This window comes from Lissotriton vulgaris, chromosome 3_1 (assembly GCF_964263255.1).
Source record: "Lissotriton vulgaris chromosome 3_1, aLisVul1.2, whole genome shotgun sequence".
NCBI classification, from domain to species: Eukaryota; Metazoa; Chordata; class Amphibia; order Caudata; family Salamandridae; genus Lissotriton; species Lissotriton vulgaris.
This window is the reverse complement of record NC_141689.1, coordinates 1,394,082,667-1,394,105,001: the sequence shown is the minus strand read 5'-3', so window position 1 is coordinate 1,394,105,001 and position 22,335 is coordinate 1,394,082,667. Positions and strand designations below refer to the sequence as shown.

Below are 22,335 nucleotides of genomic sequence, written 5' to 3'. Positions count from 1 at the left end.
TTGGAAGGAATGGAGGGGAACGGGAGATCAGTGTAATGTGGATCATGGAGGGAGCAGGGGGGGTGGGAGGGATGTGGGTGAGTTAGGGGAGATGTCCAAAATGGAGGTAGGGGTCAGAGTCTGGAGGAAGGATTGTTCTATTCTAACAATTTTTTCAGAGAAAAATAGGGCTATTTCTTCACATCTAGTGGTCGAGGCCAGAAGTATAGGGGGAGTGGATTTGTTTGATTGCGAACAATGTTAAACAGTTCTCTAGGTCTATTTTTGGCTCGGTCCAGTTGTGCTCGGAAAAAGGATGCTTTTTGTTTTAAGATGTGCTTTTTGTAAGATGATCTTAAAAGTCTGAGGCGAGCTAGGTGCAAAGGGGTAGGGTGCTGTCTCCACGTTCTTTCCGTCCGTCTAAGTGAGCGTCTTTCATTATTTAGCTCAGTATTAAACCATGATTTGGAAGGAATGGTTCTTTGGTTGTTAAGCTTCAGTGGGGCCAGGAGGTCCAGGGTATCCACGAGTGCTTTGTTGTAGTGTTCGGTAAGCTCATTCGCGTTCAGTGAGAGAGGGATGGCGAGAAGTTGGGCATGGAGTTTGGATTCCAGTAAATCAGGGGGGATATTATTAAGATTTCTGGACAGTTTCATGGGTTTAATGATTTTCGTGGGAGGGGGGATGCAAGAGACCGCTATAGAGAACAGTATGAGATGATGGTCGGACCAGTCGATGGGAACGATGTTGGAAAGGAGAGCTAGATCTTTGCTTGTAATGATGGCATCTAGGATTGCTCCTTTGGAATGGGTCGATGATTTAGGAAGTTGCTCGAGGTTATTGATCTCGAGAAGGTTGGATATGAGGGTGATAGAGGGGTTATTGGTCTCATTCCAATGGAGGTTGAGGTCTCCCAGGAAAATGTTTTGGGATTTGGAAAGTGACGATTGTGTAAGAAGGTCGGATAGCTCATCAACGAAGGGATGTGTATTGCCGGGAGGGTTATATATGTTGTGAAGGCGAATGGGTTGGGAGCCGTGAATTTTGAGTTCAGCTTCGAGGTATTCAAGGGCGGAGTAATTAGTGTTATTGACAAAGGAAAGTTGTAATTCCTTTTTGAAGATGATGGCAACACCACCGCCTTTTCGGATGGGCTGGTCTTTCCTGAGAATAGAGTAGCCCGTAGGGGCGAGGAGGTTCAGGATGCTTGTCGAGTGGTCATTGAGCCAGGTTTCCGTTAGGAACGTGATGTCGATGGATTCACTAAGAATAGTTTCAGAGATTTCAGTGGCATGTTGAACAGCGGACCGACAATTAACAAGCATGCCGGAAAGAGGTTTAGGGGGAGTTTTGGGGAGTTGAAGGGAGTGGATGGAGGTGAGTTGGGGAGGTTGCCTAGGTGAGCTAGGTGAGAGGGGAGTTCGGCTTATCCCAAATATGACACGGATGCTGGAGACAGGGGGAGGCTGGATCTTAGTGGGTGAGCAGGGAGGGTAGGATTTGCAGAGGTCTAGGATCTCCATAGGTGAGAGGGGGCAGGCGGTGCGGAGAGGTCTGTGTGCACAGCAGTGTAGAGGAGTTGTGCAAAATGGTTTGGGGGTAGTGGGATTAATATGTCTAGTGTGAGTGGAGTTTATCCAAAGTGGGAGGGCTTCGTTTTTGCGGGAATAGAAATCAGATCTAAGATGAGCGAGATCTCTAGTGAGAGTGGCGAGAATGCGTTCAATGTTGCCAAGAGAGTTAGATATAAGACTAAGGTGGGAAATTGTAGAAGGGGAGGGAGCGGCACGGGTGTTCATAGTAGGGCAAGAGGAGAGGTGTTAGAACTAGGATTTCTGGTTGGCTAAGGCTTACGCCAAAGCCAGGCAGAAACCACCATTCTAGTCAGGGCAAGGGAGTCACACGCCAAGATAACCCCTGCTCACCCCCTTGGTAGCTTGGCACGAGCAGACAGGCTTATCCCGGAGGCAATGTGTAAAGCATTTGCGCATGCACACAACAGCAACAACCTCCTAGGCACACCACAAAAGGAACTCCACACAGGGTTATATAAAAATAACTTTTGTATAGTCAAAACACATCAGATAGTAATCGCACAATATACATTGTGCCAACTGGCACGGGCAATATTCACAAGGGATTATTTACACCAGGACAGGGCCACGTGGGCCACTGTCAGAATCAGCACTTAGTAGAACTAGCACTTAGAATAACTGTCACACCAAATAACAATTAAAGGTCACAACCAGTAACCACTGCTAACAGGTAGGTACACACTACGCAATACTAATAACCATAGGCCTAGATCACGCAGGGACACAAGCTCACTAGTATAACATACTAGGCAAAGCAAACTTCTAAGCATGAGCACCTTTAGAAGTATAACACCAGCAAAAAGGCAAAGCAATCACATTTAGGCCTAAGCAGTATAACTACAGTTGACAATCTCTCACCAGTCTAAACACATTAGACTCTACCTCCTAAGAATAAATCACATTTAGGGGCATAACTCACAGTGAAACATAATCTCACTAACATAAACCTCCACAGGAAAAACCATCTCTAGATGTATCAATATAGGGTGCGTAAAACATACTAAATGCATTACATTTCCTAGCACCACATCACTCTAGCCCATAAAACACATTAGGCAATTACCATCACAAACATAGTAAAATCACATTGCGCAAAAAACAATCACATTAGGGCTTTGCGCCCTACCCACATACCAGCCCCCTGGCCATCTCAAGAAGGGGCTCAAATGCCCTGTGTCCAGAACTTCAGGGCGCGCTGCCACGCAGCGCCAGTCAGCGGTGCGCCAACGGCGCAAACCTAAAGGTTGCAGCTGCCCACTAATTGCTGGGCAGCTGGGGACAACAACAGGGCCTAAACGTTGCAGCTGGCACTAAGTGCTGCGCAACTGTGGAAGGCCTGGCACCTCTGTGCCATCTCCGTCCCTCACAAGGACTCTCCCTCCCTTAGCGCCTAAACGGTGCAGCTGCCCACTAATTGCTGGGCAGCTGGGAATCAGCAAAGCTGCGACAGGGCCCTCACTGGCCCTAGGAGCAAAGTCTGCGCCACAGGCTCTCACTAGCCCTTTAAACAAATTGTGCCAAACTGAGCCACCTGGCTCTGGAAATACAAACTGTGGCACGGGGTTGGAGCCACATAGGCTCTAGAAATCACCCTGGGGCACTTCGAGCCCTGCAGAGCGCGGTATCCACACATGGATCTGAAAAATAGACACTATACCCCCTGTTAGCCAACTAGCTCTATAGATTACTGGGGCCCTGGAGCCACGGTGCTCTTTAAAGAAATACAGGCCCCAAGTCCCTTTTGGGGACTCTTAAATCACTCCGGGCCATCGTGGGAGCCATCTGGGCTCAATCAATAACATGTGCCCTCCTGAAGCGCCCTAGCGCTTTGAAAATGAAATATGCCCCCAAAATACTGTGGAGCGTTGTGAGGGACATGGGCCTTTTAAACAAAGTGTGCCCCAGCATTGGAGTCATCCGAGACTCGGTAAAACCGTTGGGGCGGCCCATTGCCATCCGGGGCCGCCCTAACTGCACCAGCGTCACGGTGCCTTTCTCCGGCAACAACAGTAGCCCCCACGGAGCCCTCTAGCTCATTGAATGCACAGACCCCCATCGGGGGAAATAACGGGCCCCTCTGACTCCGGAAGGACTGTGGGGCAAAACAAGGGCGGCAATGGTGGCGCGCTCTCTCCCCCTCCATCCTCTGGGCAGCTTCACTTAACGGCTGCTTATCCGGTGGCGCGCACCATGCTTCACCCGGTCCCCCATCTCGGGACCGGGACTGTGGAAGGCTGACTCCAAGGCCGGGGCTCCCTTCAGCACACAGGAGCCCCGCAACACTTGGGCTCTTTTCCGCTGGCAGCCCCGGGGCTCTCCCTACTTCACCGGAGCCCCGGGCCGCGTGAGGCCATGATTCGGCCAGCTTCTCTTCCTCTCCTGGCGGCGGCGGCGTGGGCGGGACTTTCTTTCAGAAACCGGAAGTCACGCCCGCCGTCAGGCGTCTTGCTGCCTGACTTCCGGTCCGCCAGAGACTCAGGCCGCCGCGGTGATTCTCTTTGCAAAAATGAGGGGTGGGCACCCTCGAGATAAGAAATAAAAGTAAAAACGGGGTGGGCACCCGTTAAGGCACCGATAAAAAGGGGTGGCACCCTTTAGTTAAAAATAGTGATAATCCGGCATAATGCCGGGTAGGCAGCTACGAGGCATAAAAGGGCAGGAGCGCATCCCCCCCCCCCCCCCCCCCTCCCCCGAGGGCCAGCAACAGCGCTCTGCCCAGCATTCAGGATAAAGCGCCCACGAGGCGCTGGGGGGCCCAGAAATCACAAAATGGCCCTAGAAAGGACCCCCACAGCAAGGAGGGTCCCAGCAACAGCAGGGCATTACAGGACAAGGCTTCTAGGGCAAGTAAAGTCTCCCAGCCATCCTCAGGTCAGGCAGAAAGGGCCCCCAGAAAGAAGTCCTCCAGCAGTCCAGGACATAAGCGGTCCAGGGGCTGGGCACGGCCCAGGGAGGCAAGCCTTCCCCTGGGCCCCAGCAGCAGCACGCCCCCGGCAGATTCAAGTTGGAGAACAAGAACATCTTCAGGGTGTCACAGCACCCTTTTGATACAGCAAAGTTCTTTGTCTACAGGGTGTAGGCAATGTGAGAACCAGCTACAAATGGTTATGGGGAACTCCCTTTCACTGGCCAGTCTAGGGACATCAGACGCACCACAGTGAGTGGAGCCAGCATTGTGGAGGGAAAACCCAGCCCTATTCAGATCCCAGGTGAACCCCTCCCTCATATCAGCATGCTAATCTCTCCATTCACCACCGGGGCAGACCCATTCTGAATGCTGGAGCCAGGCTCACCAGCCAGCTCCAGCCAATCACACGCCAGACACAAATTACACAAACATGCCAACTTCTAGAAGTGGCACTTCCACACAAGACAAAATCATGCCGCATACATCATTGCATAGCATTCAATCTCACGAGTTCGCACATACCAAACTCGACCCTGCACTCCCCACACATCAGGAACTACCATGGTCACACATATTCCCCATGCATTCCTATGGGAGGGCAGGTCACTCTCACCACACACACAAAGAGAGCGCACGCACTTTACACAGGACCAAGGTGAAAAAGTGCGCAGAGACCTAAAATCACCAACACCAGGTTACAGAAACAGGCTAGGCAAAAGCAAAAAAGTTTCGGGGTGAACCTGCCAAAAGGGCCGGGTCCAACAAGAGGCATGGAGGGGGAAGGTGGGTATATGGCCATAAAGGGTGAAGGAGGTGAAGAAGGAGGGGCAGGATTGTTCGGAAGTAGGGTGAATGGGCGGGTTGGGATGGTGGGAGTCATCAGTTTCCAAGGGAGAGAGGATGGGTCTAGGGGAGGAGGTGTAGGGGCTATTCTGGAATAGAGTGAGAGACGGTTCAGGGTGGTGGGTGCAATGAGTTTTGGGGGGGAGAGGATGGGTTTAGGAGAGGAGGAAAGGTGTGGGGTCAGATGAGGAAGGGAAGGGCACGGAGAGTCCGTAGGGGGGTGGGGGTTAGCACACGTGGCGTGGGGAGTGAGACGTGAGGGAGGGCAGGTCGTGTGTGCGGGGGATTGGGAGCTGCGGGGAGTAGGGAGGACCTGGGGAAGAGGAGGGACCTTGGGAGTAGGAAGGGCCGGAGGGCTGAGCGGGGGGCTGGAGGTCAATAGTTGTATGGCATTGTTGGACGTGGACATGGTCAGCAATTGAATGGCATTGTTGGACATGGACATGTCTGCAGAGGGGAGTAAAGGATAAGGGAGAGGGGTTAAAGTGGAGGGCAAAGGATGAGAGGGGGGAAGGTTGTTGGCGGAATTGTGAAGTTGGATGGTCAGCGATTGTAAGGCATTGTTGGACGTGGGCACGTCTGCCGCGGGGAGTAGAGGATGAGAGAGAGGGGTTAAAGAGGAGGGCAAAGGATGAGAGGGGGGAAGGTTATTGGCGGACTTGTGAAGTTGGATGGTCAGTGATCTGAAGTGAATTTCAAAGGTGTTGAGGTGGGGAACAGCAGCTTGGATGAGGATGTTTCCGGTTTTAAAAATAGAGATGTTGATTTCCCCAGGTAAGGTAGGAGAGGGAGTCGTGGATAGTTTGTGGCCATGGGGGATTTTGAGGCACTTTGTGACTGGGAGGGATTGTAGGAAAGGGCTTTTCCATTTAGAGGGGCGTTTGGAATAGAAAATGTAGTTGGTAATAATAGGGGGGGTAAGGCTGTAGTAGTTGTCAAGGATGAGTGTTTCAGGGTTAAGGATGAGAAAGTTGTGTTTGAATTTTTTGTGTGCGTATTTTGAGAGATTGGGGGGTAGAGAATGGACCAAGAGTTTGGGCCGTGTTTGGATAGATGCAGGGGAGGCATAGTAGGGTTGTGCGGAGGGGGCACTAAGAGGGAAGAGAGGGAGGTGTGGCAGGCGGAGGTAGGAGAGGGAGGTAAAGGGGGGTGTAGCAGGCGGTAGTAGGAGAGGAGGGGAAAAGGGAAGGGAGGAGTGGAGGACGAGAGTGTAAGAGGAGGTTATGAGGAGGCTAGGGCAATAAGTAAGAAAGGACAAAGGAATCGGGCTGGTAGGGGGGGGCTAGGGTAAGGGAGTCTCTGCAGACTGAAAGGCAGCAGTCGGAGTTCCCACAGCTATTGAAACACGGCAGTAAGGGTAAGCCCCAGCGTAAGGGAAGGTAGGGAGAAAAATCCACAAGCTCGGATGCAACAGACGTGCCAGTGATAAGCCCCGTCAGGGCCAAGTAGGGGGGCTTATCACAGAGAGGAATAGGGCGCAAGGGGGCATACACCCTCATTTGGAATCAATGCAGCCACATTAGGGGGACTTAGGTACAAAGAGCTGGACACACAGGACACTCACAGCAGTGGACCAGTACAATTATAACGTTAAAAACACCTACACCTTGCAAATGGTGGCATCGAGAATAAGGCACATCGTAAATCACACATCGAACAATACACTCCAGTAAATCAGGGCTGATTGGGGGGCACATGTTGGTAAACAATGACAATAAAGGTGAGGCATAGGCCAATTTGGCAAGAGAAAATTGGGGGCAGCCTCAACATAAATTTAGCAATGAGGGGTTCAGGGTCTTTAGAGGCTGCAGCTGTGTGTATCAGGGGGAGCGTGGACATGCAAATATCATTAGCTCAACATTGCAGGATACTGTCTCTCCAGCCCGACATGCGGAATTGGTCGAATAGGAAAAACAATGAGGGGCGAAATTCAGGGTAAGGCCATTAGGGGGAGCTCCAGGCTAAGGAATGGTCTGAAGGACTGGATTGAGGACTGGATCAGTATAAGTTCACAGAGAAGAGAAATCAGGGGTGTTGTTGTAGAAAGGGGCACAGTTTTTTTTCTCTCTGTTGGCTACGCGTCCATCTTGAGGAGCCTAGAAGGCTTCAGACCCCGGCTAGACGCCATTTTGCTGGACTTTAAATGGGGGACATGATTAGCTCCAAAACAACCAAGACAACCAAGAGATCACACAGTTATGTCGCAACCGTGCCTCTACCACACCTTTTAGCGCTGCTTCAACTCCTCCAATTCACATTAGTCCAGTTGGTCTCCCTACCCCAAAGCCACTATCTGGGCAAAGGCCGGCAATGCTCTTGGAAACAGAACGAGCTTTAGTTATACACCGTATAAATAAGGAGTATTTTCTGCACTTAGGTAAAGATGGACATTTGATATTGGGTTGTTTCAACCTGCAAGTGTTCAATTAGAAATCACTGGTACAGGGTTAGTACTGTATCAAAATTACGGATCTTGATTGAATTCTTTGTCCTGATGAGGACATTGTATTCTTGGGTATTTCTATATATGCTACTGTGTATTCCAGGATGTGCATGGATCTTTGACTAGAACACCGAGATACTTTGTGTATCGTAGGTCAGTTTTGTGCATGCCACAAAACAATAAAATAAAGTTCATGTTCTGAATCCACTTCCCATGCATCCGTCACTTTACTGAGCATTTTGTTTCACTGAATGAGGATGCGGTGTCACCACTTCCTAAAAATATTTCCTAAGTAGATAGAAGTAATTTACCCTGGAAAACAACCTTTACTTTCCATTGCCTCGATTCTCTTTGGTATATTTGTTTAGATATTTTTTGGTCACCAGCACTCAAAAGGAAATCGATTGTGGCAGTCAAACTGGCACCAATGAGTATACATTTCGCCCCAAAAAATATCTGTGATCAGGAGATTCAGTACTCACCCACTCTGAGGTTTGTGTAGGGCATATTCCAGCTTGTGTGTGGAGCTGCTCTCTGTGGTTCTGCTGGAAGTCAATAACAGAAAGACGAGTCCCTGGTTTGCTAGGTGTTCTTCCAAGTTCATGTGAAGAAGCCTCTCCCTGTAGGTCATCGTCTGATCCGAGTTCCGTCTGAATTTATACCAACCTATCACATCCTACGAACAAAAATGCAAATAAATACAAACAAAATACATCAACAAAGGGTCATAGATGTAATGTTAACATTTAGGGCCATATGTAGGTGGACAAATACCGGTCGGTAACGGACGATTTCGGCCGTTACCGACCGGTATTTGTAGTTTCAGATGTAGGGGGCCAGATAATTACCGATTCTGTATATTTACCGAATCGGTAAATTTATCGAATCAGTATTTACCGATTCGGTATTTCCCATTGATTCCTATGGGCCTCAAGGCCCATAGGAATCAATGGCAATTACCGAATCGGTAAATACCGATTCGGTAATTTCCGAATATTACCGATTCGGTAATTTTTAAAAAATGATTACCTACATGGCATTTACCGAATTGTAAATACCGAATCGGTAAAATTCGGTATTTACGATTCGGTAAATGCCATTTACCTACATATGGCCCTTAGTATGGAAGGGATAAAACAACCATAGCACTTTGTGGATGTAGAAGAATCTACAGCAGGCCAAGGGCCCGATGTAGGAGCCCTAATACCGGTCGGAAACGGCCGATTTCGCCCGTTTGCGACCGGTATTAGGGTTTTCTAATGTAGGAGCATGCTTTACAGAATCGGTATTTTACAGAATCTGTATTTACAGATTCGCAGACTCGGTAAAAATACCGATTGTGTAAAAGCACATGTAGGTAGCACATCTTTGAGTGCCGCAGGCCTTTCAGATTCGGTATTTTACCACCCAATCCAATTGGGTGGTAAAATACCGAATCCAGGTGTGCATGCACATCTGTGCATGCACACTTGTGCCATGTGACAGACAGACATGCCCTTCGGGCATGTATGGGTGCCACATGGCACACATGCCTGTATTTGGGGTGCTAGAGGGTGTCAAAGTGACACCCCCTGCACCCTTGCAGGAATCAGTAATTACCGAATCGGTAAATACGATTCGGTATTCACCATTGATTCCTATGGGCTTCAAGGCCCATAGGAATCAATGGGGGATACCGATTCTGTATTTACCGAATCGGTAAATACCGAATCTTACAGATTCGGTATTTACCGATTCTGAAATACCTACATGTGCCCCCTTCTATTTTACCACTTCTTAAATACCGAATCGGTAAAATTCGGTATTTTAGAAGTGGTAAAATAGAATTACCTACATCTAGCCCCAAGTGTGATCCATAAAACATCATGAGCGAGTGTTCGGTGGGGGGGCAATTTTTTAAATGGTCTATGAGCAGCGATTGTAGTGTGGTTGTCAATTTTAATACATTAACAGACTTGTTTTCAAACTGAGCAGCAATGCCAACGTGAGCGTTGCAAATGCATGTCCAAGGAGCGGTGGCTGTGGCAAAGAGGACACCTTAAGCTTCATTAAGCATTTCAAAAGCATCTCTGAATCCCTATATTGCTTGTACAATATATGCGGCCACATATGCTTTCTTGTTTTGCCAAACACTATTACAGGAAACCCCTTCAAACCTTTAAAATTCCTTGCTTACAATAAATTGTCCATTCAATATACTGGCTGATGGGGATGGTATGATAAAATAGAATATCATGTTAGGACTTTCCTTTAATGATACCTCCTTTGTTTTCACTCTTCTTTCAATATTCTAAGGGTATTTGTTTCTCACAATATATAACTTTTTCCATCATAAATGTAAGAAAATGGAAATGTTAACATTGATAAGGGAATCACATTTTTTGAAGACCAGTACTTTAATGTCACATTCGATACGCTAATGTTGCCCAGCTTTCATTCTACAATCAAGAATTCAGAATCCATCTTGCACGGTGACTTTGGAAGGGGTTACTAAGTCAATGATCACTCAGCAGGAAACAGTTAGGCTTAAAAAAAGTATGGCAAGGCAGTATCTTCCTGCAAAACAGCGCTAAAAATGGGTTGTTTTGTGAATGCTGTAAAAAGATGTGACTTTGATATCCATGATACTTGACATTCTTTTTTTTAAGCACAAGGTAGGAACAATATCGTGCTCTCCATTTGGAAATCTTTTCGAGTTACTTTTAGGGAGTGAAACTTCAGGACACTTGCTGTATACATGCGGTGCTACTACTGTGTTCCATGCAAGGCATACTGCCCATCACTGTCGGTCCCTAAGTGGAGTTTAAATAAAAGGTGTGCTGCGACTATATGAAGGAATTTTACATGCCTTGAAATAAGACTGCAGAGGATATATATCTAAAAGTTTCCATGCTAAAGTGTGAAAAATAAAACAAAGTATAAAAACCCCAATGAAAACAGACTCTAAGAGAGAAGCCCTAAAAACAACTCTCAAGAGCGAGAATTTGGCAGAAGAAATTGGGAGAAAAATTAAGAACTTTAGAAGTAAAGGTATAAAGAAATATTCAAGAAAACTGAGTGTACTCTGACAAGCAGAGCTACTCTTGGTAACGTAAAGGAGCACCCAATCCTGACCTTTCTGTGACCAGATAGTATTTTCTTCAGTGCCTTCGCATCAATGTCTCCGGCCGAATTGTAAAAACTGCAAAAAGAATACCGGCTTGTTAGATGAGAAGAACAAACAAAAGTGAATATTGCAACAGTCAACAGGAAATATAAGTACAAAAAGTGAGGGTCAGTGAAGTAATAGTACTGTGCAAACATTAAAACAAAAAAACACTTGTAATGACAATAGTCATGACAAAACTGAAGGTGTCGCTTCAGTCACTGGTGCACCCTCAATAACTAACTTATACATTAACTCTTAATTATTCATGCACTCACCCACTGACTCACTCGGGGATTAGACAATTTACCAAGCCACAATAAAACACACACAAACATCTAAGATACATTGAAAGACCAAAGGTAGAACAAAAAAAACATTGCAGGGCAAACGTGGTGCAATAAAATAAGTACAACATAAAACGTACCAGCGTGGGGCCACCTTGCAATGGTATAGTGCACAGTGTGGCATTGCTTTAAATTTCCAGTATGGCTGGAACATTTAAAAGGAATGAGTCCGCCATCTTGACATGGTAATACAATGGTACACAATACCACATCCAGTAAACAATGCACCGGGAGGGTATCTTGGAAGTAGTACTGTGTATACTGGATCACTGTTCTACCAATTCAAGATGACTGTCATGTTACTTCTAGCATGCAGCTATCTTGGAATAATAATACAACATACTCATCACCATTCCAAGATAGACACCTGTTTCAGTCCTGCAGAAGAGATTTATGACAAGGAAGTAGCCCAGAGGCGCTGTTGGACATGCCATGATTGATGTAATCAGCTAAAGTGGTCACTAGGCCAGACCTAGAAACTGGATAAAGAATTCAATAAGATATGTGGAACAACATGTATTCCAAAGCAGAAGGTTAAACTCACCTTTTGTTCCAAGCAACACAGCCAATAGATTTGTTATCAAAACACAGCCTCTGGGAAGCAGCAGTGTACCAAGCAACATGATAGAGAGCCCTAGCCCTCACAAAGGCTGGTAGGGATAGACTAGAGAGAGCCAATAACGAATAGTTTCTTACCCGACGGTGTAGTTTTGCAGCTTGAAAATCTTTCTGGATTCACTATGCTGTGCATATTCTGCAATCTGGTGGTTGGGTCCGGAATCGTAGTCTTTTTTTCTCCTTTTTTTTTTCGGAGCCCAGGTGGGCATCGACGTCCCACCATTTGGTGTACCTTCGGTGACGTCGGCATGCTTCCGTCGGAAGCTCCCACCCTTGGGCGCCTTCTTCTGATTCTTTTTTCTGTCTTTTTTCTTTTCTGTGTTTGTAGTGAATCCATGGCTATGTTTGTTAATCCTTTTTTCAACGTAATTCTTTTCACGTAACTTGTAAGCTTCAACTTGCTTTCTTTTCTATGTGTTTCCACCTTCTTCTTCAGCCTCATTTTTCTGGCGGAGGCGGGTGGGTTCGCTAGGGAATCCAGAAAGATCTTCAAGCTGCAAAACTACACCGACAGGTAAGAAACTATTCGTTTTGCAGCGTGAATCTTTCTGGATTCACTATGCTGTGCATAGATTTTGTAGCGGTTTTGTTACTTTTGTAGCTGCTGGGTGGAAGATGAGCGTTGGTTGTTGAATATATGTTGAAGCACTCTTTGCCCTACTTGTGCTCCCTTGTTCATCTGTACATCCACGCAATAGTGCTTAGTGAACGTGTGCACTGAAGCCCATGTTGCCGCCAGGCATATGTCCTGAATTGGTGTGTTGGCCAGAAAGGCAATTGTTGCTCCTTTTTTCCGGGTCGAGTGGGCCTGTGCCCCTCCTGTTAGCTCCTGCCCCGCTTGCTTCTGGCAGAATTGTATCGTTTGTGTGATCCATTAGGCTATAGTGTTTTTAGTCACTGGTTTACCCATGTAACTGTTTGCGAAGGATACGAAGAACTGTTTTGTCTTCCTGTGTTCCTTCGTCCTTTCAATGTAGTGCATCACTGCCCTTCTTGCGTCTAGAGTGTGGAGCGCCCTCTCAGCGCTTGTCGTGGGGTTCTGGAAGAAGCTAGGAATGTGAATACTCTGATTCATGTGGAACCTTGACACCACCTTTGGCATGAAGTGCGGGTCTGTTCTCATCACGACCCTGTCACTGTGTATCTGGATGTAGGGTTCCTGCAGTGTTAGTGCCTGTAGTTCGCTCACCCTACGTAGCGAGGTGATTGCTACCAGAAAGGTCGTTTTCATTGTCATATTAGAGGCAGGGGAGACCCAATAAACCCCTGTAGGCTTGGGCAATGAATATTTGAAGACACAAAATGCTACAAGGGACTACTAATTTTTGGGAAACAACTCAAGTGTATTAACAGAATATCATGCTTAATCATTAAATAGACTCAATCAAAGGAAGGAAAAGAGAAAACTACACGGAGATAGTGAGTTATATTTCTGAAACAGTTTTTATATTTAGTGATGAAGCAACAAATTTACATCATGGGAGACTGATATACAGAAATGAATCAAAGCAAAAAACTGAGAACAGAGGTATAGATGATAATGACACTTCAGTTCACAGCTAAAACATCAACTCCTGATAGATATAACAAACAACCAAAAATAATTAATAGACAATGGTCGTAAGTTGGTGACAGTGCAACGTTTTTGGAGATGATGGAGGTGTCGACGTTTCGGTCTAATATGCAGTCGTCATGTAGACCATCATCAGGACAGAGCAATTTATTGCTGAAAGAAACTCCCTGAAATTTCCAAGAGGGATATTTTTCAAATTTAGATGGGCGGCAAGGACCTCCAGTTGGTTGAATCAAATCTTTAGTCTCGTATATGGAGAAAATCTTCCAATGAATGCTTATGGGACAGCTAGAAGTCTGTGTTTTTCAGTATAGCAAGTTGTTTAGTCCAGGAAATAGCGTCTTCAGTCGGCATGACGGGTCAGTTTTCATTGTCAGCATTTGCAGTGATGCCTTGTGTATGGGTTCGAAAGGTGCTTTCATGAGCTCTGTCAGTACTACATTCAGGTTCCAAGCCGGCGGCAGCATCCTTTTTGGTGGCACTATTCTCTTAGCCCCTTCCAGGAATCTTTTTACTACTTGAGATGTAAAGAAGCTTCTCCCTGTTTCTCCTCTTGTGTATGCCACAATCGCTGCCAGGTGTACCCTCAGTGAGGATGAGCTTAGCTTGGCTCTTATAAGGTGCGTGAGGTATCTTAGCACCGTTGATTCCTTGGACAGCTTTCTCTGGACTTTTTTCTTGCAGCCCCATTGAGTGAATCTTTTCCATTTTTCCCCATAGCACTTGTGTGTGCTGGGCCTCCTTGCCTCTCGCAGCACCCGTAGGGTGCTCTCTGGTAGTTTCAGATGTGTGAACTTTAAGTCCTCAGGAGCCAGGGAGATAGGCTGAGGCCCTCTGGCTCTGGGTGTAGAACTTCTCCCTTTTCCATGGAGAGTAGGTCTTTTCTTTTTGGGAACTTGTGGGTTGGACCCTGTGCCATCTCCATTATCTGCGAGTACCAGGTCTGCCTGGCCCATTGTGGTGCCACCAGGATGAGCGTCATGTTGCTCGGCATGCATTTGTTGAGAACCCTGGGAATCAGTGGTATCGGGGGAAAAGCGTAGGCAAATGTTTTTGACCAGCTTATCCATAGGGCATTCCCTTGGGACAGTGCCTCTGGTTGTCTGGATGCAAAGTACTGGCATTTGCATTCTGGCGTGTTGCAAACAGGTATATTGTCGGAGTGCCCCTACTTCCTGAATAGTCTCTCTGTTTCCTGTATGTTGAGTTCCCACTCGTGGGATGCTGAAGTTTGCCTGCTGAGTCGATCTGCTTCTACATTGTCCTTCTCTGGCAGGTGTATGGCTAGCAGGTCTATTTTGAGTGGTATTGCCCATCTCCAGATCTCCTGTGCCAAGCTTGACAGAGGGAATGATTGTGTTCCCCCCTGCTTGTTGATGTAAAACATCGGCGTGGTGTTGTCTGTCTGTATCAGCACCTTCTGGTTGTACAGTTGTTTCTGAAAGGCCTTGAGGGCAAGCAACACTGTTTTCAGCTCCAGGTAATTGATGTGTTTGACCGCATCCCCTGGGCTCCATAGACCCCTCACTCAGAGCTTGTTCATGTGTGCACCCCCATCCCTTCTGGGATGCGTCTGTGGTGATGGTCACTGTTGGGTCCGGTGGCGTTAGAGGCTTCCCTATTGTTATCCTTTCTCTGGTCCACCACTTTATTTCTTCCTGCACTTTGTGTGTTACAACCACTAGATCCTCCCAACTTTCTGTAACTTGTGACTATTGCTGTTGCAGCCACTCTGGAAGTGGTCTCATCTGCAGGCGTACATTGGGGACCAGGTGTATGCAGGACGCCATCACTCCCAAGATCTTGCTCACTGTCCTCACTGTCAGAGCTCGCCCCCTCTGGTAGTGACGTTTCTCCCTCAGTAGGCTGAGTGTCCTCTTCTCGCTGGGTAACACCCTGCATTGGACGGTGTTGATCTGAGCTCCCAGGAAGATCTTCACTTGCTCCGGTTCCATCGAGCTTTTTCCCCAGTGTATGGAGAATCCCAGGCTTGCTAGCGTTCTTGTGACCTGTTCTGCATGATCTTTGCATGTCCTGTAAGAGCTTGCTTTTACGAGCCAGGCGTCGAGGTAGGGGTACACGTGTATCCCCTCTCTTCTTAGATGTGCGGCCACTGCTGCGAGGCATTTGGTGAATACCCTTGGTGCGGACTTTAGACCGAATGCCAGGGTTGTGAATTGGTAGTGATCCTTGTTTACTGTGAATCTTAGCATGTGCTTGTGCTGCCTGTTTATGGGGATGTGCAGGTACGCATCTTTGAGGTCTATGGTGGACAAGAAGTCCCCGACCTTTATCTGTGGGATGACCTCTTGTAGGGACATCATCTTGAATTTTTGAGTCTTTACATATTTGTTTAGGAACCGTAGATCCAGGATAGGTCTTAGGCTTTCGTCCACTTTTGGCACCAGGAAGTAGTTTAAGTCACTCCCCTGTTCCGTTCTTTGAATGGGAACGGTTTGATGGCCTCTTTGAGGAGGAGTTCTTGAGCTTTCTCTTGGAGCAATTGCAGCTCCTTTCCCGAGTGCTCTCTTTTCTTTGGCTTTCTGTTTGGTGGTCTCTTTTCCAACTCTATGCAGTATCCGAACTGTATGATGTTGAGTATCCACTTGTCTGTGGTTATTTTTCTCCACTCTCGGAGGAAAAATCTCAGCCTGCCTCCTACTGGTGTTACATGTTCCTTTGTGTCTTGTACGTGTAGCCCTCTCCTCTTTGCTTTTCCGTGCTCTTCCCTCGGAGGGTTTGAGTGGGTGAGCACCCTTTTCTGTGTGAAGTCACTTAGAGGGGGGTTGTTCACCGCCTCTCCTTCTCTGGCCCCGTCCGTTTCCTGTCCCTCGAAAGGACTGGCCCCTGTTCTGATAGTTCCAGTTTTGCTTCTGCTGGCCCTGGTGACCTTGGTTGTCACTCTGTTGACCCTGGTGGAACGCCTGGTGTGATTGTCCTTGCTGGTTTCCACCCCTTCCGTTCGGCCTCCGTGTAGGAGTGCCTCTTCTCATCCCCCTGAATTGCAGGGCCCCCATGGACCTTGCCGTCTCGTTTTTTTTCCTCAGTTGGGTGAGTTTCTCATCAACTGGGGCTCCGAACAGTGTCTCTCCATTGAAAGGTGTATTCATGATGTTGTTCTGAACCTCAGTTTTGAAGCCTGAGATCCTGAGCCAGGCTTGCCTTCTCTCTGTGATGCCTATAGCCATCAGTCTGCTGGATGTTTCAGCCCCATCAAGGCTGTCTTCAGGCACGAGTTAGCAATGTTTTTTCCCTCTTCCACAAGGTGTGATGCCCTCTCACGGTATTGCTCCGGGAGGTGCTTGAGAAATTGGCCGATCTCATCCCAAAGCTGGTATTGATGCCTGTTCAGGAGGGCGTTGGAGTTAGCCATCCGCCAGTGCATTGCGGCGTTCCTCCCAATTTTTCTGCCCGTCAGGTCCATCCTCCTGCTTTCCTTGTCAGGTGGTGGGCCAGATGTTGTTGGGACGTTGGCCCTTCTTCTGGTCGTTGCAGCGTTGATTGAATCTGCTGTGACGGACCCCTTGAAATAAGCAGGGTCCTGGGAGGAGAATTTGTATTTCTTCTCCGTCCTCGGCTTGACTGATCTGCATTTAGCCGGGTCTTTGAAGGGTTCCTTCCCCTGGTCTGTGATACTTTTCAGCATGGGCAAGAACTGGCTTCTTGTCTGTGTGGGGAGCAATGTTTCCAGCAGGAAGTCTGCTTTAGGCTTCTCCTCTTCCAGCTTAACCCCATAGGCTGCTGCTGCCTTCCTGACGACCTCATTGTGTGCCCCAATGTCATCCGGCGGTGAAGGCCTCGAGGGGTATGTCTCCACAGCCTCCTCCGGGTTTTCGGCCTCGATGTCCTGCCATTCCTGGTCTTGGGCCGTTGAGGATCCTGAGCCGTAGCCTGACTGTTGCTCCCCATATTCCCCCTCTGTGTAATAGAGGTCCTCTTCCTCTTCGTGTTCTGAGGGCTCAGGAGTTTTCGGTGGCTCTTCGACGTCGAACTCCTCGTGCTCCTACACCTCAGTGACGGCCGTCGCTGGCTTCATCTTTTCCTCGAAGTCCTTCTTCCTCTGAAGGATGTTCTCCATCTCGGCCTCTAGCCTTGCTTTCTTTCTCTCCAACTGTGCGGCCTGCTCGTCGTCGAGCGTTTCGGCTGCTCTCTTCGACTGCGTCATCGACGTCAAAGCTTTTTTCGGCTCCTTTTCCTTCGAAGTCGAAGACCCTTTTTTGGGGGCTTGCTTCGACGACCTTGGCTTTTCGCCGGTCTTCGGCGCCCGGGAGTCCTTCTCGAAGGATCCGCTGGGCTCTTTTTCAGAGGATGCAGCTTCGGTCGTCTAAGTTTTCGGCGCCAGTGCTCCCTTTGAGGCTCTGGACTCTGATTTTTTAGAGTCTGCCTCAGGCTTTCGAGGGCCTGTCGAGGTTTTCGGGGTCGTAGACTCTCCTACCTTGTCAGACGTTATCTTATCGGTCTCTACGACCGTGAAGTCATCTGGACCCTCGGCGATGTTGTCCTCGTCGTCGGTGGAGAGGCCCAGTTCGTAAAGCGTCGGGGCCTGGCCTTTGCCCTGCATCGTGTAGTGAGCTATCCTCTGCTTCTCTCGAACCCGGACTGTCTTCGGCTTGAAGACGGAGCAGGCGTTGCAGTCTTTGCTCTCATGGTCGATTGGCAGGCAGAGGTTGCATACCGGGTGCTGGTCCTTCTGCGCGAACTTGTGGTGGCAGTTTCTGCAGAATTTAAAGGGTGTCTTGTACATCCCTGCGCTAAGGGGGCCCCCTGTGTGCGCATTCTCCGAAGGACGTCGAAGATCTTGAGGCTCTTCCCTTTCTTCGTCATCTCCTCTCTGATGGTCTTCTTCTCCCAATCTTCTCAGGTCTTTTCTATCGAAAAGTTGCTGTATCTTCTCTTTTTCTCCTCCAAAACTTCTGGAGCTTCAAGCGACGATCCAGACCCAACGGCGGAAAAAAGAATCTGAAGATGGCGCCCAAGGGTGGGAGCTTCCGCCGGAAGCATGCCGACGTCAACGAAGGTACACCAAATGGTGGGACGTCGACGCCCACCTGGGCTACGAAAAAAAAAAATGAGAAAAAAACACTACGATTCCGGACCCAACCACCAGATTGCAGAATATACACAGCATAGTGAATCCAGATAGATTCACACTGCAAAACTGGGAGCTGCAAGTTGGGTACAAGTGCAAATGTGCATATGATGTTTTTTTCAGATTACAAGCAGCCAGATCACAAGCTCACTTAGCAGTGTTTTCTGTAGAATTAACACACAAGCTGAATTCAGCACAGTAGCTGCCACACCTGGAGCTGCCTACTGGTATCCCTTTGCCAGGCAGCTTCACTTTGTAAATTCACCTCCATGGTTGAGCAGTCCTTAACACACCATTTACTAGAGTAGCCAGTTTTGCTGTCACCTCTAGTCAACTATCCACAAGCCAGTGGCTTCTGCCATATACAATACTTTTTCAGGCATGAGCCTCTCTGACGTCTCCAATATTTATATTCTGACCTGAGCAGAATTTAGCTGTCCTCAGGCATTTAGGCCCTACATTTCCCAATGAGTCAGTCTAGAAACAGAAGTGTATTGGATTGCTTGTGTTCCGGTTCAGAGAGGCCTTTACTGGGCAATTTGGGCTGGACTGTTCCTACTGGAGCAGTGTCAAGACTGATATGACTATAGCAGGGTCTAATCTGAGGTGGCATGGTGGGCAAAGGAACGATGGATTGGAATGCTATCCAGAGTGATGGCCAGCGGTTGACCTATTGCAAGCATACTCCCATCACCTTTTGTGTGTTTGTATATACAGTAGTGACATGTTCTGCACAAGAGACTGGAGCAGGGATTCACTTAGAAGCAGGCAAAGGCTTTTCTTGACCTTGGGAGGTGAAAACTCCCTATATTACTCCAAAATCCAAGCCCCTGAGGGGTGTGGTTAAAGTTGTATGAATGAGGCAGACCTTTATTATACCTTGTTTCTCTCTCCAGCACCACTCATAACTCTGCTCACTTCAAAACACATTCCTGTACAGTTCAGTATCTCTCAATAATTTTTAGGAAACCAATGACTTGCATTTCAAGGTCTTTATGCTCATTTACAGTGTTAACGGAATCACGCTTTGTGTATTTAATGTAACTGGTGTGTGTGATGGAAGCATAAGGCCTAGAAAACAGGCCTCCTTGTTTCTAACAAGGGCCGTTCAGTTTGTGCAAACTAAAATAATATGTGCTCAACTGAAACATTTTCTGAAGCTCATGTTAACTGGCTGGAGAAAAAAAAATTCTGTTCTCGGAAGTACTTTCATCAACTCTGCAGAAGAACTTTGGGTTAGACGAGAAATTACCTTACAAGTTCCCGCCGGATGGTAGTAGAGGATATGTCATAGCAGTAGGTGTAGGAAGCTGTCTCTGTATATACTATACCAAAGTGAGGTATAGTGTGCACAGAGTCCAGTGGTAGGAAAAGGTACCCCAAAGGTAGGCAGAGGTAAAAGTAGATAGAACGTTACTCTTTATGTGTGGTACTGTGGACAAGCAATAAGGCTTTATCAGAGGGTAGTGTTACGCATTTGTTGTACACACTTAATCAGCAAATGATTGCACACTCTCAAAGACTGAACTTCAGACCAATTGGTTTTGTATACAAATATTTGTTTAGTTATTTTATTTCCTAGAACCAAGCAAGCCTGGCACAGGTAAGTGAGTTATACTTTGCAGTAACAATACAATTTGAATTGCAGTTGTAAATATACTTTGGTTTGATTACAGTAGAATCACTGGTAATGCAATGCTTTGAAATATTGTACATGTACTCTGTATTGGTTTTTTAATAGGATGTCAAGTGGATTACTTTAAAGATTACTTTTCCTACGGTGTAGTATACATGGATACTACACTGGGACATTTCCTGTAAACAGGTAAGTAAAATAATTTTTGTTATTTGGTTACAGTTTTAAAGACTTTCACAGATTTTCTAACTCCACACTTGGAAACTTTTCATAGAAAAACAGTCACTGTTAATCTATGAGAGAAAGGAAAATGCTACTTACCGGTATGCATCTGTTCTTGGCATGTAGGGCTGCAGAACCACACACTTTTGCATTAGATCACCATCTGGTGGTGGGCCCGGATGATTACACTTTGTTGTTGTCTTGGAAGAGTCTTTGTCTGCTGGGTGACTCCTCCCTTAGACTGTAGTGCGCATGGGCATCGACTACATCCTCAGATTGTTTTCGCCATTTGGGCAAATGATGGAGTTGTATCATTACAGATAAGGATGACCATGTATTGTGTATCTAAATAAGATAATACTGGAACAGATATAGGTAGCCGGGGAGGCGGGTGGGCGTGTGTGGTTCTGCAGCCCCACATGCCAAGAACAGATGCATACTGGTAAGTAGCATTTTCCGTTCGAGGCATATGGGCTGCAGACCACATACTTTTGCATAGATTGCACAGCAGTTTCTCCCTTAGCGGCGGTCACCCACATCTGTTGCAGTAGTTTGAAATAATGTTTTTAATACAGCCTAGCCCACACTTGCTTGTTGTTTTGCCTGCACATCCACACAATAGTGTTTTGTAAATGTGTGTAGTAGACTATGTAGCTGCTTTACAGATATCATCTAATGATATGTTTCCTAAGAATGCCATAGATGCTCCTATCTTACGGGTAGAATGAGCCCTAGGAGGAATGGTTAAAGAGCGTTTTGCTTTTTGGTAGCAAATTTGAATACACTTAACAATCCACCTGGCAATGCCTGATTTTGAAATCGGATTGCCCTTATGTGGAGGCGAAAACAACACAAACATTTGTTTATTTTTACGAAAAAGATTTTGTCCTATCTATGTAGTAGAGAACTGCTCTTTTTACGTCTAGTGTGTGAAGAGCTCTTTCTGCAACCGTTTGCGGTTGTGGAAAAAATACTGGCAACTTAATGGATTGGTTGAGATGGAATGGTGAAAAGACCTTTGCAGAAACTTTGGATTTGTCTTGAGAACCAGATTATTATGATGAAGTTGTATAAATGGTTCTTGAATTATTAATGCCTGTATCTCACTCACTCTTCGTAGTGATGTAACTGCTACTAAAAAGGCAACTTTCCATGTAAGTAACTGTAACTCACACTTATGCAATGGTTCAAATGGTGGACCCATAAGTCTTGTGAGAACAATATTTAAATTCCAGACTGGAGAAAGTGGTATTCTCGGAGGAATTATTCGTTTAAGTCCTTCCATAAACGCTTTGATTGCAGGTACTCTACACAATGACAAATGTTGTCTGTTTTGGAGATATGCCGCTATAGCTGCTAGATGTAATCTAATTGAAGAGTATGCTAAATTAGATCTTTGAGGATGTAATAGATAGCATATGATGTTTTGTATTGAAAAATCTAAGGGGTTAACGTTGTTATTTGTACAATATACAACAAATCGTTTCCATTTTGCTGCATAACATGCTCTAGTGGTAGGACGTCTTGCTTCTTTAATGACATCCATGCAATCAGGAGGTAAATTTAGATATCTAAACTCTAAGACCTCAGGAGCCAAAACGCTAGATTGAGCTGCATTGGGTCTGGATGCATAATCTCTCCATGGTTCTGTGTTAGTAGATGTGGGGAGAGTTTTAGTTTGTGGTGTGGTACCACAGAGAGCTGCAGTAGCGTTGTGTACCATGGCTGTCTCGCCCACGTTAGTGCTATTAGAATCAATGTGAGAGAATGTTGTCTTAGTTTGCGTACCACTAATGGAATTAGTGGGAGAGGTGGAAAAGCGTACGCAAATTTGTTTGACCAGTTCATCCATACCGCATTGCCTTTGGATAATGGGTGTGGGTACCTGGCGGCGAAGCTTAGGCATTTGGAATTGCTTTGTGTGGCAAACAGATCTA

At 46.8% G+C, this 22,335-nt stretch overlaps 1 protein-coding gene across 1 annotated transcript in view; it reads right to left on the bottom strand.

The window, feature by feature from the left end:
* The window catches only part of ABRAXAS1 (abraxas 1, BRCA1 A complex subunit), a 272,612-nt gene that overhangs the window by 120,312 nt on the left and 129,965 nt on the right, over positions 1 to 22,335 (bottom strand). The window contains exons 4-5 of the mRNA XM_086961866.1: positions 10,883 to 10,949; positions 8,251 to 8,444 (exon numbers count right to left, since the gene is read on the bottom strand). Coding sequence (XP_086817992.1) covers positions 8,251 to 8,444; positions 10,883 to 10,949 — 261 coding nt within the window. The remainder of the gene's footprint in view (positions 1 to 8,250; positions 8,445 to 10,882; positions 10,950 to 22,335) is intronic.